At 34.7% G+C, this 19,304-nt stretch overlaps 2 protein-coding genes and 1 long non-coding RNA gene across 4 annotated transcripts; 1 reads left to right on the forward strand and 2 right to left on the reverse strand.

Annotated features, from left to right (window-relative positions):
- Window positions 1-294: 294 nt before the first annotated feature.
- Window positions 295-2,114, forward strand: LOC127860399 (putative nuclease HARBI1). The gene is made up of 3 exons (XM_052398454.1): window positions 295-377; window positions 1,339-1,445; window positions 1,874-2,114. Exons 1-3 carry the CDS (start codon window positions 356-358, stop codon window positions 2,063-2,065), a joined length of 321 nt encoding a protein of 106 aa, XP_052254414.1. The 5' UTR covers window positions 295-355; the 3' UTR covers window positions 2,066-2,114.
- A 111-nt stretch (window positions 2,115-2,225) lies between these two features.
- On the reverse strand, window positions 2,226-5,062 carry LOC127860397 (uncharacterized). 2 transcript variants are annotated; one of them, XM_052398453.1, is made up of 6 exons: window positions 4,681-5,062; window positions 4,229-4,400; window positions 3,930-4,091; window positions 3,259-3,318; window positions 2,792-2,882; window positions 2,226-2,404 (listed from the first exon to the last, which is right to left on the reverse strand). In XM_052398453.1, exons 1-6 carry the CDS (start codon window positions 4,891-4,893, stop codon window positions 2,254-2,256), a joined length of 849 nt encoding a protein of 282 aa, XP_052254413.1. In that variant the 5' UTR covers window positions 4,894-5,062; the 3' UTR covers window positions 2,226-2,253. The 2 variants fall into 2 exon arrangements, with proteins under 2 accessions (XP_052254413.1, XP_052254412.1); XM_052398452.1 differs by having other exon boundaries at window positions 4,657-5,062.
- A 2,293-nt stretch (window positions 5,063-7,355) lies between these two features.
- Window positions 7,356-10,737, reverse strand: LOC127861028 (uncharacterized). The gene is made up of 4 exons (XR_008040030.1): window positions 10,601-10,737; window positions 9,911-10,001; window positions 9,248-9,330; window positions 7,356-7,501 (listed from the first exon to the last, which is right to left on the reverse strand). It is a non-coding gene; the product is annotated as an uncharacterized LOC127861028 (long non-coding RNA).
- Window positions 10,738-19,304: the final 8,567 nt, after the last annotated feature.

Raw genomic sequence — 19,304 nt, forward strand, 5'->3', positions numbered from 1 at the left:
ATTTGACAGCATTTGGCCAGTCACCATCAAGGTATTACTTCAGTGTCAATTTCCTTTCTGTTAATTTTTTGTCAACTTGAAGTTTCCCATTTGATGTACCACTTACAGATAATCAACCCTTTATACATTACCAAAATGTCCAAAATAAAATGATGACACATATTTTATTGTTAACATTGAACTAGTTTATTTTCTTAAATCCTTTGAATGTCCAGTTTTAAATACATGTAGTAAGATTATATATATTTTTACGTAAATTCAAATCGCTGAAATGACTTGCTTTAATATATTGTTTCCAGATCCTGAGCGTGGATATTTACTGGGTGACAGCGGTTATCCGTGTCGTCCTTTTTTGATGACTCCCTTCATGCAGCCAGGTAAAGCGAGTTCACATTTAATTAACAATGAACAACTGTTTCTTATACGTATTAATTTATTTGTGTATCATGGTACCGTTTTACTAAACTACTTACGCAAGCCTAAGACTTAATTTTTAATTAATTGGATTTCATTTATTTCAGGTACAGGCAATTCATTTGTTACTTGGAATGTTCAGTTCAATTTAAAGAGACCATACTGACTTTCGAATATATGCGTAATCGAATAATGCACTAAGCCCAAGTCTCACAATTTCCGGTAGAGCCCAGGTCCATCCCGGTTTGCTAACGCCGGTCGACCAGCGATAACCTGGATGATTTTTTGTATCTTTTTTAACGCGGTCACACAATTCCCCGGTGTCACCCCGGTTGAACCGGTCAACAACCCGGCAAAGTCCCGTTCAACCCAGGACTAGGTACGGTACATCCCGACGAAGCCCCGGCAGAGCAGCGGTTTTCGCCGGTTACGCCCCGATGGAGCCCGTAACTCCGCCGGCACTCACAGGGGCAATACCGGCATACGCCGGCAGAGATACGGTTACGCCCCGGTTTAACCCCGGTAATGCCCCGGTGAATGGCGGTGGCGTCCCGGCAGAGCGCCGATTTACCGGGACTCTGCCGGCATTTACCGGGGCTCCACATTGGCACCACCGGCCGTAGCTCTGCCGGGGTCTTAATGGGCCCTGGTGGAGCAACGGTGCCGTCCCGCTTGTTACCGGTTCATCCGGTGGTCCCCGGTTTCTCCCGGTAGAGTCTCGGTTGACGCACCGGGGATCCAACGGCATCATAGTGAGATTGGGCCTTAAGTAGCTTAGTAACACAGTACCCTGCAATGACATACTTAATCCCTTCATTTTATTTGCACATGTAGTTATATAAAATGAATGTTTTTATATAAAATGAAATGTCAATTTTAACATGATAAGTGATATACTTTAGAAAATCATGTATTACTTCTCAGTGTCAGATGCTCAGCAGAGATACAATACCGCTCACATCGGCACACGGAATTGCATAGAAAGAGCCTTTGGAGTTTGGAAAAGGACGTTCCATGTACTCCATGGGGAGGTATGTATTCCCATATTATATACATTGATTAAAAAAGGTATAATTTTGAATTGTACAGTGAAGAAAGATTAGAAAGGCTTATTGTTGGGTATCGTCATTTATAAATTAAATTTGTTTACAATGACAGTTAAATACGTATTTTATACAGCTGATTTTCATGCTGCTATATTTTTTTCTTAGTTTGTCGTCATACGTGGTATACATTTTCATTTTTTCTTACTTTATCAGATAATATCATTATTTTCACACGCTCATACATATTTACACGTCGATGCCGATTAAATTCGTGCATCTCGTAGTTAAATAAACGCACGTCTCTTTGTTGTCTATAGATATTTAATTATACATTGATATTTTGAGATTGCTATTTTGAAGCGTTAAAATGCATTAAATATGTGTGCTTACATAACATTCGTGCACAATGTCAGATACGCATGAAACCCACCAAGGTCACGCGAATTGTGATAGCCTGTGCCGTACTGCACAACTTGAGATTGATGTGGGGTGAACCACCAATGGATCCAGAACAGCTGGATGACGTACCACAAGGCGACATGTTTCAAGCGGCAAATGATGGCAGACGAGTTCGGGACACAATTGTTGCCAATTACTTTATGTAATGTTATTGATATTTTCTAAAACATCGCCATTAATTACATGAATTAATGGCTGAATGAATAAAATTGTACGAGACACTATACATAATTGCAATCATACAAAAACAATATGAAATTCAAAAAAGTAAATGAGAATACATGTAAACATAAACTAGTAAAACATTGCCTGAAAGCGTAGACATATATAAATTTCATTCATTTTTGTGTATTTTGTCTATTGCAATGTCAGCTAGCACATTCAATTTATCCGCCAGCGATGCCATTTTCAAGTAATAGGCCTCTTGTGCCACTGACAGGCTGTTCTGGTGCTGGAAGTATGCCAGCTGCATTTCTTTTAAGGATCTGAAAATTGTATACAAGTACGTGTGAATTTCATTTTTCAATGCATTTGCATTTGTTTGTGTAAGTTGTTTTGTGTGTGAAATACCGCGTGTTCGTTAAACATAATGCCATTATAGACATTTCTAGCAGTGGCGGATCAAACATTGGTTAGGTCATCTCATTTCATTTCATTTAGCTTTACAGTGATTTGTTATTACGATTACGCTGATAGATCATTTTTATGGGGTGAAAACAATAATGATTGTATTTTCATAATTAAAGGTTTATGAATTTGATTGTCCAACCTGGGTTAGTAAGAACAATAAAAATACATTTTGCTACTTTTCCCAGATAACGGTTGAAAGCTTTGTCGGTTAATAGATTCTCATAACTGGATTTCCTACTAACCTTGGGTTAGGTACCGTAATGTTGCACTTGGCAGGTACCGTAATGTTGCTTTTGGCAGTTTTTTTGCCGGTGGCAACGTTCTTTTGTGGTTCTGAAAGACATATGTACACTTACATACGCATGATTTTAATATCATTCAAGTGTATATTGACATCAAAGGGAGTGGTGACAGCTTATGTGTATCAATAAAAATGTCATTGATAAAATAAGTTTTATTCCAAAAATACAGTGTATGCTATTGTTGTTGTTGTTTTTAAAATATTTATAAATATTACATTTCCAAAGATTATCCTTATTAATTAATAAAGACTGGTCTATAACATTGATAGCATTCTACACTTTACATTTTTGTTATAACTATTGTGACATGTTGCGTCCGAATTTTCGGTCAATTAAATTATACTAAAATGCTCAGTTGTCATTTTTGTTCTGCAACTCATTGATGTGTTTGATTTGGTTCTACGTACTCTTTGTCGGTTCACTAACTTTAGTGGCAACGAACTTCACATCAGACACTGGAACTGTTGCTGAAAAATACATGTCGAAATAAAAAAAATACCCCATTGCGCGCCCCCGTTGTGTAATGCTCTTGCCGCATATATGGCCTACACGGGTGAGTCCATCTGCAAATCTCATAAGGTAGAAAGGGTACCCGGCACATTGTGTAATCATAAATTTCACATTTGTTAATCATTCAATAACAAACAAGTATTATAAACACAGACAAAAATATATCTACAGCATATCCACGTGAAAGTAATACCGCAGTCTTAAAATTTCTAGTCGGCATTTTAAAAATATTTACCAGCAATCCCTCCGTTTTTAAACGGTCCATTTAAACCTAACGGAACGACTGGCATATGCTTATTCATTTGAAAATTGGAATTTGCGCAGTGGACATGTGCAAGAGCTTGTGTTTGATATTCATATGTTACGTGTGGGGAAATTTTAGTCTTAATATACGTGTTGGGCAATTTTAGTGTTAAATTATTTCAATAAAAAGGAGCATTAATTGTAGATGTGGATGGGTCATTGTATGGCAGTTCTATTATTTGACATCGGTTATATGGACGAATTAAAATTTATAGGAATGAACACATTTTGGAATCGAAGTAAGGTGGAATTTGTATGTGTATACCATCAACGGGGACGATCGCTGGTTCGTCTGTGACCTGCGGCGTCTCCGTTGCGTGGCCATTGCTGCCCTGACAGTCCAGGAACAAGGAGGATCCAACTTTTGCCGCTTCAATAAGTGGGACCAAGTCCACAAGCGCATCGTAGGCAGCCTGGGATGATAAATCTGAAACAAATGAATCCAAGTGTTTATCAAATGTTTCAATGTAAGCAAAAGTGGAAAAATGCTACGATGTTTCGAAAACTTGGATTAAAGACTTCTTTGTAATTACAGTGTATCGAATTTAATTGAACAACACGCACCTCCAAATATAGCAGTGTCAGCGTCATCGCTAACACCGTGAAAACTGGCGGAGCCCGCGAATAGCTCCGACACTGCCGCCGACGTCTTCGTCATTTCTGGCAACTTTCTGCCGCCGCCAGTACCAGCCAACCCTAGCTTCTGGTCAGTTACTTCTTTCTTTGCATTCTTTTTCTGTATAATATAAAGCTTGTGTGACGCAAACACGACAGCTTACAAGATATAATAACAAAATCCTGATTAGTCGTATTGGTAGAATCAATAAAGAATTGTTAGTTGTATTTTAATCATGACATTTGAAGGAAAATTAACTAGGACAAGGTATTAAAGCATCTCGACCTAAAGTCGTGCGTTTATCAAATCTTATACTGTACAATACATTGAATATATTTAAAATTAAATTAAGTAATATATAACGTTGATATAATACCATGTTGTTCCATTTCATCTTCACTTGGTTTACTGTCCGCGGACCGTTTCCAACTGCGTTGACCTTTTCAGTCAATTGCTCCCACAGCAAACGCACTTTCCTCGCGGCTCCGGGGCCACCGTTGCTGTGGGATTCTTGCATTTGATTGATATTGTCAAACATAAACTCTCGAATGACCTCGATCTCCATCGGACTCATCATTTTTGATTTTTTTCTATCGCAATCGATATCCGCCATTATTATTGTTTTGCCTAGATATCGTTTGGTAATGTTTACGGAAATACAAAATCGGAATTATGGGAAAAATAACTTGGGTTAAAAATAAGTATTTACCATGGTTAGCTTACCATGTGGTTAAAAGCTTTATACAAGTAAAAATTAACCATGGTATCTTAACTACGATTTTAACCTTGGTTACTTATTTACTATGGTAATTTTTAACCAAGGTTAATACAATTGGCTGCGGAAGTAAACAATACATTCACGCACGAACGACAACTCTTGCTCGACGTTAATTACGAAAAGACCGAATGTTCAATGAAAAATACACAATATGTATTTAATATGCATATTAAAATATATTATATTTGATTGTTACTATATATTATATTTTATTGGTACGTAAAAATATGCACGTTATTTTATTTATTCAAATGAACAAAGGATATCGTAGTGCTACATTTAAATGTTTCAAGAATGATTATAACCATTATAGTTGCGCTGTTATTGAAAAGCAATGCATTTTCCGCAAAAGTTTTATATTTTTTGTTAATATTTCAACAGTTCATATTCAATATCCCGAAAAGTTAAAATACGAAGCCTATATTTTAAAGATCAATATTACAGCTGTTACATTCACTTATAAAACATAATATTAACGAAAAATCTAAAATTTTAGCTGGACATGCATTGCTTTTCAATAACAGCGCAACTATAATGGTTATAATCATTTTTGAAACATTTAAATGTAGCACTACGATATCCTGTGTTCATTTGAATAAATAAAGTGACATGCATATTTGTACGTACTAATAAACTATAATATATAGATGACATTTCTTGTATTCGGTGGATTATCGATTTTAAAGTGATATTATGTTAGAAAAATGATAATGTCTATTAAATTGTTATATTTTGAGACAATACTAACATATTTAACACATATTGTGTATCTTTTTATTGAACATTGTAGAAAAAGTGTCGATATTGCCTCTATTCGTCCATGTCCGCACTTTTCGGTCAATCCGCGGATAGGAGTCATATTCGCATTTTAGACGGACCGCTTTTTACCCGGGATACTCGTGATACCTTCCCGAATGGGAGACAACTTCTTAATTACGAAAATCCAGAATACCTATACAAAGGGCACTGATACAATTGATGAGATCAAGAAAACAAGGTTTAGATGATAATTGGAGAAATTTCAATCCAAATTCAAAGGAATGTACATGCTATTCCAATTCATACCCCCGAATATTTGCAGACTCGATTATCTATTGGCGACTTCCCTGACTAGCCACGCAATAAACTGTACTATAAATCCCGGTTTCAAATCAGATCACTCATTTGTCTTACTCATCATTCTGTTTGATACTTAAACAAGGGGTCGTGACAATGTTAAACTAATTAATCAAACGTTTTTTTGGCAGGAGTAAACACATTTGATTGATATTTTAATAAAAGAAGTAGTTGATTTTAACTAAAAAATACTTCTTACATTTTATGAGAATTAATACAGGGTAGATCAGTGATTGACCATAAAGACTCATAATACAGAAAGCAACACAGTATTGAAAGGGACACATATACAGAAACCAAAAAACTTAATATTGAAAAAATAATGAAAAATAACCCGAAATACGTAACAATACTACAAACTTAAAAAAAATAGAAAAGGATAGTTTTAATGCTATAAATGAGGAAAAAATCAAAGGCTCCTTGATACGAGCAAAAGCAGAGTTGTTTGAGGGAGACGAACACAATAATAAATATTTCCCTAATTTAGAATACAAAAGACCAAAAGAAAAGGTACTCAAACAGCTGAAAATAGCTGAAAAATAAATAAATAATGGTGTACATCATTGCGTTAATTAAATGATTGAGCAGACGTTATCGCTGGAAATACTAGCTTCAGATGCGTAACACACCGAATTGTTGGCACGTTGAAGACGCACATAATTAAATTCTTAATCAAATTAAATATTAACTAATGATGCCATTGATCAGCATCGAATCATTGATTGCATCAATTACTTTAAACAACAACACATATGTAATGTTATTGCGTAAACGTTCACCAACATATTTTTTCTAGTGGATCGATTTAACCTTTCAATTGCCGGTACCAACACAGATATACTTTACTTTTTAAATAATATTTGGAAAAAACACTTTTCGATTTCGATTTAACGTTTATTCGCCAGCATTCTCGATTTCTCCTGCACATTTCTAAATCGATTAAGGTTACATATAACCATTAAAATTCTAGTTCTCTGCTTAACGTATAGGATGCACGGTTTTGCTGTGAAAATATGAGTTCAACTTGGTGTGGCATTGTTTCTAAAACATACAAATATTCGTACAATAATACTTTATGTTCAGATACATTCCAACGACGATCGCATTTAACAAGTAAATCAATATTGTTTTCAAAAAATTGCAAAATTGTTTCAAAGACTCATAATTAAAAAAACAGTTACTACTGATATATATTATTTATTGAAGTAATTCGGAATTTCCATAGATAAGCGGTTGTTTGATTTTAGCCGGTATTTCATTTAAGCACTCTGTTTTTACACGCTTGGCATTGTACCAATCTGCGTTGCAACCTCCACATTAGCTGGCCCTGTAACAAATGTACGACATATTGTTTTATTTAAATCATGTTAGTACATATTTCAACCAACATGGCCTCATTATGTGAAGTCGTTTACAAGAATATGAAACATGCTATGTCAATGTCGTGTTCAAAAGATGTGCGGCTAAGCAATGTACGTATCGTATGCAAAAGGTTTACGGAAATCAGGATACAAGCTTCCAGCAGCTAACAGTATAGGTTGATGGTTGCCAACATAATGGCATGGTAATAATACCTTTAGTAATTTTATGAGTAAATCATAAATAATTCATAATGCGTTTAATCGTGTTAATAATCGCCAGTTGTTTCGGATGTTCAATGAGATAAAGCAAATAGAGCAAAAAAATCTATTCCTCTTAAAATTGTATAATTGTAATATTTCTAATCACCGGCCTTTTATTATGAAATACTACAAACAAAAGGTTATATTGTTCGTATTTAACATTGTGAAAAATTCTTCTTGAGCGACTGGCTTTAAAGGTTAATTGGTATAGGTGCAGCTGGGATCAGGGAAGGAAAATAACATATCATGCAAAGCCGTTTTTAAATCAACACCCGTGACCAAAATATCCTTAAAACTGTTATCGCATTGACAAATACTAATATAATTATTTAAAGCCCATTAATACCCAAAATAAACTATTATTTCGTAAAAGATTTCGAAAAATAAAATTAACACATAAAACATCAGTGCTCCTTATAGCAGTAGCCAAAATTGCAACGATAGATGTGGTATGGTAAAAATGTTTTTATTTTTTGTATGACAGTATATTCAATGTGAATGTCTTGCGACGATATCCAAACATTTACGGCTACGGGCAGCTCACGAGAACTACGTCGTGCTTCCGACGCTGCCCGAAGTCAACCTCGCGCTTGCTCGTAAATGTTCGGATATCGTCGCCTAAAATTCACATGGAATATATTGCGACACACACAAACTATAAACAGGCATTTTATATCTCGTTAAATCTAAGTTACCAAACCACATATAACGTTGAAAGTGTGGCTATTACTATAAATAACACTTTTGTGTTATGGCTTAGCATTATGTTATGCTTTAGTTTACGAAATATTCGTTTATTTTGAGTATTTATGTGACTTTAATCGAAAACATTCCGAAAGATCGCAACTACATTTCATGCCTGCAAGTTACGTGAGGCACATCGAGGCATCGCTTGTCTTTACACGGATCCACAAGGAATTTCACCTTGGACACGCATGGAGGACCAGAACCGTTATCTGTTTTTTAAACACCTCCTCGTTGATTTGAAACAAAAACGGTCTACCGATGAATAAAAAGCCCATAAACACTCAAAATTAACGTATATTTCATACACTATTTCGAAAAATAAAGTAAACCCATCAAAATCAATGTTCCTTATAGTAATAACCAACATTTCAACGCTAGATATGGTCTTGTAATATAATTTTAATGTAATACAAAATGCTCGTTTCATTTTTGTTTGTGTCACAATACCTTCCTTGTGAAATTTCACGCTACGATATCCGAATGTTTACGAATGAACGCGAAATAAGCTTCGGGCAGCTTCGGAAGAAGGACGTAGTTCTCACGAATACGTCGTTCTTCCGACGCTGTCCGAAGCTAATTATTTCAACAATAATTAATTTTTACGAATATGATATTGTACTTAATAAATGCATTGTAAATACAACACAAGCTATATATATATATATAAAATCTGGTATGTATGTATGTATGTATGTTAGACTTACTTCAATCGATACGTTGTTCTTTCAAGCACGGTATATTTCGTGCCCCATTAGACCAGGAACGTATACAACTGCAGTTGCGATTTCTGTTGTACAGAAAAGAAGATCATAGAACTATTCATACTCAAGGAACATATTAACTCGTCCATACTAATGATATTTAGAACTGTTGGATGCTATAAGCTTATGTTTTATTGTGCGGTGGCTTTGAAAAGTATGTGCTTGTGTGTGAATTGATACATGTGATAAGGACTGGTTTACGGAGAATTTTTGCAAGTTAGTGTTGTTGATGTTGTAAATATTAAAACGGATCTGGACGGAAAATCGAACATCTGTTAAGCGATGTATAGATACAGTACATTTTCTATTTATACATATATGTTTTATTTGTATATAAGTGGGTTTCAATTTAAGTAAATAACATATGACTAAACAAGATCTTCAATATTTATATCTTTCAAATGGCTAGAGTGAATAAATGTAATAATGTAATACGTGTGAACGCAGCAAAACATAACAAAACTAGGAACATAATGGTCAAGCAAGACAATACCAAGTTTGCTTTATTTTCAAACAGCTCACCGATGTGTTTTACTTCACACTATCACGTCTTGTATAATGACGCATAATACGGATATAAGATATTGGCTACACTTGATCACTTACCTGCACGTCAGATTTGGTTGGGACACACATACGTAGCCAGCGCATGGAGAAGGGTCACAAAACCTTGCGCAATCCGCTGTCACGGTTGGGGCTGCATAATATTCATACATTTAGTCAAGCGAGTAAACGTAATATTTCTATGAAATGTCCTATTTATGGTATCTCGCATAAATATTAGTAAAAGAAATAAAATATGAAAAGGGACAAGTCTGTGTTAAGGGACCACTTTTAAGAATGACAATGATGGGTCCCTTATAAAATATAAAAACAGGAAACTAATTTTTGTGAATCTTTGTTTTTCCGTCACTAGTTTCAAGATGCTCATCAAATAATAAGTTCAAATGTCTTTTAAATGTCTTTTAATATCATTCACATTCTATCGCCCATCATCAAGATAACAAGTTTAAAATGCATTGAAAAATATTCTTCACAATGCAACTTAATTTTGGTAGACATCCGACGATTATTTATATCATAAAAACTGTGAGTATTAAATTAAGAACTCAACTTGAAAACAGGTCTTTATCATTATAAAAATAAATAAATAAATAAATACATAAACAAATAAATTAATGCATGTAAATAAATAAATAAATAAATACATTATATACATTTTGTGCATTATAAATTATTACCTCTCGGATATATTACAATATGATTAAAACCAACACACGAATATAAAACAGTTACCTATGATAAACGTCCCGAAGACCACAAACACCACAATCAGTGAAGTGTTCATTGTAAATTGTAAGAAAATGAAACAATACTGTTAACATGCGTGCTTATATAGACAAGTAAGCAGTTGGTAATATGTTACGATAATAGTTATGTTGTTTACGCTAGGAAACACATCCGCAAACTTTATGTTTTAGTAAATAAGATCAGCCGGATGTAACGAAATATGTATTAAAATTGCACCAACCATTACGGAGAAATTGTGAAAGGTGAATTCCCTGAATATTAATTGGACAGAACAAGACAAAAAGTTTATTTCCTGTTATATAAGACGTTACTATCTTAAACAGTTTATTATCTGATTTGTTTGTTACGTCGGTTTTATATAAAGTCTTTAGATTGTATCTCTTTTGTATCTTGAAGTACACATCATCATCATCATCATCATCATCATCATCATCATCATCATCATCATCATCATCATCATCGTCATCGTCATCGCCATTATCATCATCATCAACATCATCATCATCATCGTCATCATCATCATCATCATCTTCATCATCATCATCATCATCATTATCATCATCTTCGTCATCAACATCATCATCAGCAGCAGCAGCAACAACAGGAGGAGCAGCAGCATTAGCAGCATTAGCAGCATCAGCAGCATCAACAGCAGCAGCATAAGCTTAATATCATCAGCAGCATAACTATCATCAACATCATCATCAGCATCGTTATCATCATCAGAAGCAGCTTCATCAGAATAATAAACCGCAGAAGCATCAGCAGCAGCATTATCATTATCAGCATCATCAACAGCAGCATCAAACTCATCATTAGCAGCAGAGGAATAGCACCATCAGCTTTAGCATTGTTATTAGCACCATCATCAACAGCATCATCATCATCATCAGCATTACCATCCTCATCATTAGCAGCAGCAGTAGAAGCATCATCATAACTTATTGCAATATTATAATCTTCATTATCGTCGTCATTTCTATTGAAAACATTATCATCATCATCATAATTATGTCATTAGACATCTTCATCCAAATCGATGCTAAAATTATCCTGTAGATAGATAATTAACGATAAAACGCAAATAAAAAACAAACATCTATAATTATTCATTATAATACATCAATATTCGAATCTTAAATCATTAAAACGCTGAAATAAAGCTTGAAACGCTTCACAAACTGTTATTTTTTGTTCTAAATGGCTTATTTTTTATGTATTGTCTTGTTCCCACAAAATGCGCTTTTCAAGCGTGAACAATAGACAAGGTATATATGTTTTGAACAGGATGCCGACGATAAACAGGATGCAATCTAGAAAAAACTGGATCGTATGTCGGCTTCGCCTGAACATACGTATTTTATTTTATTTTAAGTAGATTCTCGATTTGTTTTCATAGTATGACGCTAACAAAGAGTGGAAGGAACCAAGGTTGAGGAATTCTTTCATATTGATTCCCATTATTTAACCAATATATACTTATCAGAGGACTACTTACATTTTGTTACTTAGAAGATAGTTATATTACTTTCTTAAAAAAAATTACAACAATTTGTAGTCTCAATATTTAGCTTCACAACTATTAAATTTGCTAGATTGATCTATGTGGAATCTTAAGCGATCTGGTTCTAAATCTTTGTTATTCTAATCTAACAAAAATACCATATCTTGTTATTTCTAACACACTCTATACATTCAGAGTATGCTTGAACAAATAATGCATTTGACGTAGTTGCCAACATACTATTATAATAGTTTATCTATAGTTTCTTACTAAACCAAGTAAACATATCTGTTTTAAAGAAAACTATTTTCCGAAGTCCGCACAGTATAGGTAAGAACCACAAACGAAACATTACGATAAAAATCAAAATCTTGGGGGAAGAAAACAGAAGACTGAAACTTGAAATACTCCGGAAAGAGGTAAGTACATCAAACGTTGTCTTTTATACTTGTCCTCAGTTAGTTTGATCTGCTTCATTCGCCAATGGCCTATTGGTTAACTTGCTTAACACTACTAACTACAACTGAATTGTAATCTCATTTAACGCAACACAATTTTTCATAGGAACCTTTACAATGTATAAATTATACATACATTAATTTTAAATTCCACATTGTATATTATGTCAAAGAATTGTTTCAAAGCAATACTTGAGTCATTATTATGCACTTAAGGTAGAATACCCGTAATGGTCATAACATAGTATCAAACTTTGCTTATGGTATAGGCAATATACACATTCTGACTAACTCATATGCACATTTTCAGGAAGTTTGAACCATAATTAATTGACTTCTGGCCTTTTACGTATATCCCTTTGTATTGACTTCAAAACAGGGTATCCCTCTGGATTTGATATGGTGTGATGTTCCATATGGTACTCTGTTTACAGCACCACATTCAACATTTAAACACACAACATACAAGTAGCCCCCAACCCTTTCTGTAGCTCATCCACAACATTGTCAAATGTTAGTGGCACGGGTCCTAGTTTACATGACTGACAGGACCGGATGCTCTTCAATAAAATGCCCAATCCCACAATCCGACGCCCATGCCAGTTGTCGTTTTGTTTTCTATGTCTAAAAATGGGACAATTACCTTATGCGCACGTACAAATATTCAAGACGTGACTGTAATTATGCTCAACTAACACATTACTATTATTAACAGAAACCTTTCTCTTATATTTAGATTTAAAACGTCCTTTTTTGTTATGATTGTTACCATTCATTTTTGCTTGTCATTGTGTTTTGGTTTTGAGAGTAAAGTGATCTCCCTTGGGGGTTTCCCAGGAATTCCCAATAATAATTTCTAAAATTGGAAAACTTTCTTTTTCTTTCATGGTAAATTAATTTGATGTATCAAAATCCGATATAATGAAAGTAAATATGCGAGAAAATAATTGTGTTTGATAAAAAAATATTCAAATTCCCGAAAGCAAACGAACTTTTCGAGTTACAACGATATCGCAAGAAGTCTTATGAAATTGTACAGAAAATGCCGAGCTCATTACACGGTTTCTACCTTAATGGGAAAAAAAACCCTCAAAATATATAACACATATTAGATATACCGAATTCATATACTGGCTGGATTCATAGTAACACATGTAGCATATCTGCAGAATTAGCTGATATTAGATTTAATGGGCTTTTATTATTTATACTCAACTTTATATTACCAGATAAGGGGTTAATATATAATTATGTGCGTTTTAAATGTTTTCAACTTGACTTATATTTATTCATACAAGAAATTAAACGCATCGGCTTCGTGCACAACGATGGATCGTTACATGGATCTAAACAGCGTAATGTTTTGTGTCAAGGTCACAGTTTCACCAACTTTTCAACATTTCCCTGACGTAAATATCAGGTCAAATGTCGGCTAAAAATGTCAAAGTTGAAGAACATAAATCAAACCTCATTTTCTTAGTTACGGCTACACATCTGAGCTAAAATTTGAAGTCCGTTTTGAGATATATTGTAAGATTTAACAGTTACACACGTTTCGAACGGTGAGTTTAGGTCAACATTTGTAGCTCCGTAATTATTTAGGTGTCAAGATATCCGAAAAATAACAGTGATCAGCGATGACTCCTAACATGGATCTGAACAGCTTATTGTTTTGTGTCCAGTTTACGGTTTTACCCAAAATTCTACGTTTTCCTTGATGTCGGGTCGAATTTTCAGTCAATTGTTAAGTGTAAGGACATCAACTATACCTCATTATCGAAAGTGACGGCTGCAATGCTGAGAACATTTTTGATGTCCGTTTTGAGATATCTTATAAATTTCAAAAGTTATACACTTTAAGTTGAGTCAATTAAGGTCAAACACCTGTAGCTCCGTTATAATTCCAGGGTTCAAGATATTTAAAAACTAATGCCGGATTCGTGGTCAGCGTTGAATACTTACATGGATTTTAACAGCTGAATGTTTTGTGTCAAGGTCACGGCTTTCCCCAAAATTGTAACATTTTCCCTGATCATCAAGTCAAATTTCAGGGAAAAATGTAAGAGTTCAAGAGCATTAACCAAATCTCATTTTCTAAGTGTCGGCTGCATTGCTGAGCACAAATATGAAGTCCGTTTTGAGATATCTGGTAAGATTAAAAAATATACACGTTTCGTAGGGTCAACTTAGGTGAATTAAGTTCAAACATGTGTAGCTTCTTAAAACTTCAAGGGGTCAAGATATCCGAAAACTAACACCGGTTTTGTGCTCAGCGTTGATTCCTTACATGGATCTGAACAGCTTAATATTGTGTATCAAGGTGTTTCCCGAATTTCAATTTTACCCTATCAGGTCAAAGTCTGGGTCAAAATGTCAAAGTTCAAAGACATCACCCAAATATCATTTTCTAAGGGACGGCTGTATAGTTGAGCACAAATCTGAAGTTTGTTTTGAGATATCTTGTAAGGTACAAACGTCATACAAGTTTTATAGGGTCAATTTTGGTGAACTTAAGTCAAACATTTGCAGTTTCGTAATTGTTTAAGGGGTCAAGATATCCCAAAACTAACACCGGATTTGCTCTCAGCGTTGAATCCTCACATGGATCTGAACAGCGTAATGTTTTGGGTCAAGGTCACGGTTATAACCAAAATTCAACATTTTCCCTGAATCATCAGGTCAAATTCTGGGTCAAAATGTCAAACTTCAAGAACATCAACCAAATAATATTATATAATAATAATAAGTGACGGCTGCATTACCGAGCACAAATCCGAAGTCCATTTTGCTTGAGAGATTCAAAAGTTATACACATTTCGTAGAGTAAACTTAGGTGTATTTAGGTCAAACATCTGTAGCTTCGTAATTTTTTAAGGAGTCAAGGTATCTGAAAACTAACACCGGATTTGTGCTCAGCGTTGAATCCTTACATGAATCTGAATAGCTTAAGGACATATCACTTTCTGAAATGGTCAGAAGTGGGTGGGGTAATGTTGAAGGCAAATTACTTATATAAGCATTCCATAAGTTTGGAACAATATGCACAGTTAAAATAGCATATACTTCAGTAATACATGAAACAGTTCTAATGAAATCTTTCAAAATGAGTAAAGAATCACATTTTGTTCACCTTAAAAACCACTTTCTTCTTGGGCGACCAGCTGGTATCAGTGTATTTATGAAGAAAATAAGAAAATAAGGACGTTGGTCGCCCAAGGAGAAAGTGGTTTTTAAGGTGAAAAAATGTGACTAATTACTCTTTTTGAAAGATTTCATTAGAACTGGTTCATGCATCACTAATGTATATGCTATTTTAATTGTACATATTGTTCCAAACTTAATATAGAATGCTTATATAAGGATTTTTTTTAACATTACCCCACCCACTTCTGACCATTTCAGAAAATGATATTTCCTTAATCAAATGTAACTAGGGTCACGGTTTTACCCAAAATTCAACATTTTCCCTGATGTATACATCAGGGCAAATTCTGGGTCAAAATGTCAAAGTTCAAGGACATCAATCAAATAATATTTCCTAAGTGACGGCTGCCTCGCTGAGCACAAATCTTAAGTCCGTTTCAGATATTGTATACGATTTCAAAGTTATACAAGTTTCGAAGGGTCAATTTAGGTCAAACATGTTTAGCTCCGTAATTCTTTAAGGGGTTAAGATATCCGAAAACTAACACCGGCTTCGTGCTGTTCATTTACAAGGTTGTAAAACATAACAAATAAAGTTCGATTACCAAATACAGAATGCTGCAGTATCAAGTTAAATACAAAAAATATCAACGATAATTTGGCACGTGATCAACCTAATGTAGAGGGTACACCAGATGTCTGCTGGTTGCGCTCATTGAACGCCAACATGTCAAGCGCCGGTTATCGAAATCAAGGCGGCTAGCATTACATTAATTTATAACACAACAATGTTCACACTATTTGATAATCTCTGTATCATTCTTTATTAACAAATTCATATTTACGTTTTTGGAATGAGGCGGTTGATCGATTCAAGCTTGATCAAGAACCTGACTTTACAAAGTGATCCCAGACTATGTGTGAAATAGTTTCCGATCAATAACTCGTCAACTGATTCACCAATTGGCTTGATACTTCACATGTGTATTGGCCTTGGACAGTGGAAGACCCCTGACTGTTGACATTGGGGTCACTAGTTCAAATGTCAAGATCACTGTGACATTAAGTTTTATTTAAGTGGCTAAGTCACACTTATATGATAAGAATAACTTATATGATCATTTTTGTTACAAAAAATCATGTGTCAAGGCCCTAAGGCCCTGTTTAGGGGGGCCTCTGTCTCTGGTTAACTTAAAAAAAATTTTGAACACTTTATCCTGCTTTGATCAACTGCTATGCCCATGGCATTTGTAAAGTAACCATGAAAGAAAGGTGTGCCAGTTGAAAGGCTCATGACTTCGGAACATTAGCACATGGCAATTGCTAAAATATGATAATTTATTTCAGGATTTCACAAACGACCTAAGTTTTTTTCGGATTTGCGGACACTGAACAGGAGCAGGAGAATTTTGTGGTGTCATCTGAAGACCAAGCGGATAATTTATTGTTTGACTGCAACAATAATGAAAAAGCCACAGAGCAACCTTTAGACTTAGAATGTTCTGTTGAAATTGTTGTTGACAATAAGAAGAAGAAACATGAATGCAATATGTGTGAAAACAAATATAGCACAAGAACTGAACTGGATACAAAAGACATTTAGTTAGCCATTTCAGTGATGGTCAAAAGTGCACTGTTTGCGAAAAAGTGTTCTAATCCACCTATGACTTAAAGAATCATATGAGCAAACACAGTACGGTAACTTACGCACTTACTCGTGCATTGAATGTGAAAAAAAAACACTTAAAAACAAAACGCGGCTTAAATGTTCACAGAACAAGGCTACACAAATCTTACATTAAATTTGTGTGTGAAGTATGTGGGAAGGGGTAAAATTATAGAAATGAGTTAGATGGACACAGGGCAAAATATGATGGGTCCAAACCATTTAAGTGTCCTAAGTGCAACAAATCATATTAGTACCTGCCTAACCTGTCACGGCATGTGTGCGGAAAAATGGAATCACCCAAGTGTGATAAGTGTGGAAGCATTTTCAAGACAAAACGCTACCTTCAGGAACACATGAAGGCTCATGATGACCCCGAACAACATCAGTGTTATGTGTGTGGAACTTTAAACAAATATAGATCTTCTTTTTATATACACAAAAGAAGACTGGTCATTAGTGTTTTATATGCTTTAGTCAGAATAAGTACAGATAAAACTCTGGATATATTATAATGTTATAAAGGCATATAATTATACACTTAGCAGAAACTAAATGGCAATAGTAAACCCTTATGAACCTTTTAAGCACTTGTTTTTCAGCCAGTCTTCATCATGATGTTTGCTCAGAGGCTTTGCTTAGCAATTGGGAAATCATTTTGTTGACATAAAGAAGCATTGCTTTTGAGAAATTACCAATACCTGGTATACCAGCTGCATGAAATTAATTCATATTGTGGCATTTATTGTCTTTATGCAGTCATCTTAATATTAATCCTGCCTTAAAATATAGTGAAGTATTGCACAAAAAAAAACATTAACGATTTTGTGTCCTTCTTAAGATGATGATGATGATTGGTTGGTTGATGATTAACAACAACAAACTGTCTGAATACGTTTTATTAGCTCATCTATTTTTTGAAAAAAAATTATGAGCTATTGTCATCACCTTGGCGTCGGCGTTGGCGTTGGCGTTGGCGTTGGCGTTGGCGTTGGCGTCGGCGTCCGGTTAAGTTTTGCGTTTAGGTCCACTTTTCTCAGAAAGTATCAATGCTATTGCATTCAAACTTGGTACACTTACTTACTATCATGAGGGGACTAGGCAGGCAAAGTTAGATAACTCTGGCGTGCATTTTGACAGAATTATGTGCCCTTTTTGTACTTAAAAAATTGCAAATTTTGGTTAAGTTTTGCGTTTAGTTCCACTTTTCTCAGTAAGTATCAATGCTATTGCATTCAAACTTGGTACACTTACTTACTATCATGAGGGGACTGGGCAGGCAAAGTTAGATAACTCTGGCATGCATTTTGACAGAATTATGTGCCCTTTTTATACTTAGAAAATTGACAATTTTGGTTAAGTTTTGTGTTTAGGTCCATTTTATTCCTTAAGCATCAAAGCTATTGCTTTCATACTTGCAACACTTACTAACTATCATAAGGGGACTGTGCAGGCAAAGTAATGTAACTCTGACTGGCATTTTGACAGAATTATGTGCCCTTTTTATACTTAGAAAATTGAAAATTTGATTAAGTTTTGTGTTTAGGTCCACTTTATTCCTACAGTATCAAAGCTATTGCTTTCATACTTGCAAGATTTATGAACTATCATAAGGGGACGGTGCAGGCAAAGTTATGTAACTCTGACTGGCATTTGGACGGAATTATGGGCCCTTTATACTTAGAAAATTGAAAATTTGGTTAAGATTTATGTTTTGGTCACTTTACCCCTAAAGTATCATAGATATTGCTTTCATACTTGGAACACTCACAAACTATCATAAGGGTACAGTAAAAGGACAAGTTGCATAACTCTGGTTGTCATTGTTACGGAATTATGGCCCTTTTTTGACTTAGTAACTTTTAATATATGGTTAAATTTTGTGTTTCGATCCACTCGAAGTATCAAGGCTATTGC

This window comes from Dreissena polymorpha, chromosome 15 (genome assembly GCF_020536995.1).
Source record: "Dreissena polymorpha isolate Duluth1 chromosome 15, UMN_Dpol_1.0, whole genome shotgun sequence".
Classification (NCBI taxonomy): domain Eukaryota; kingdom Metazoa; phylum Mollusca; class Bivalvia; order Myida; family Dreissenidae; genus Dreissena; species Dreissena polymorpha.

What these genes read in the sequence shown, in the direction of transcription:
- LOC127860399 (XM_052398454.1), top strand. Translation starts at nt 356, where the DNA reads ATGACTCCCTTCATGCAGCCAG. An exon ending in GACTCCCTTCATGCAGCCAG is followed by an intron (nt 378 to 1,338) that starts GTAAAGCGAGTT and finishes ATTACTTCTCAG; the next exon opens with TGTCAGATGCTCAGCAGAGA. An exon ending in TCCATGTACTCCATGGGGAG is followed by an intron (nt 1,446 to 1,873) that starts GTATGTATTCCC and finishes GCACAATGTCAG; the next exon opens with ATACGCATGAAACCCACCAA.
- LOC127860397 (XM_052398452.1), bottom strand. Translation starts at nt 4,893, where the DNA reads ATGGCGGATATCGATTGCGATAGAAAAAAATCAAAAATGATGAGTCCG. An exon ending in AGATGAAATGGAACAACATG is followed by an intron (nt 4,401 to 4,656) that starts GTATTATATCAA and finishes TATATTATACAG; the next exon opens with AAAAAGAATGCAAAGAAAGA. An exon ending in TGACACTGCTATATTTGGAG is followed by an intron (nt 4,092 to 4,228) that starts GTGCGTGTTGTT and finishes CATTTGTTTCAG; the next exon opens with ATTTATCATCCCAGGCTGCC.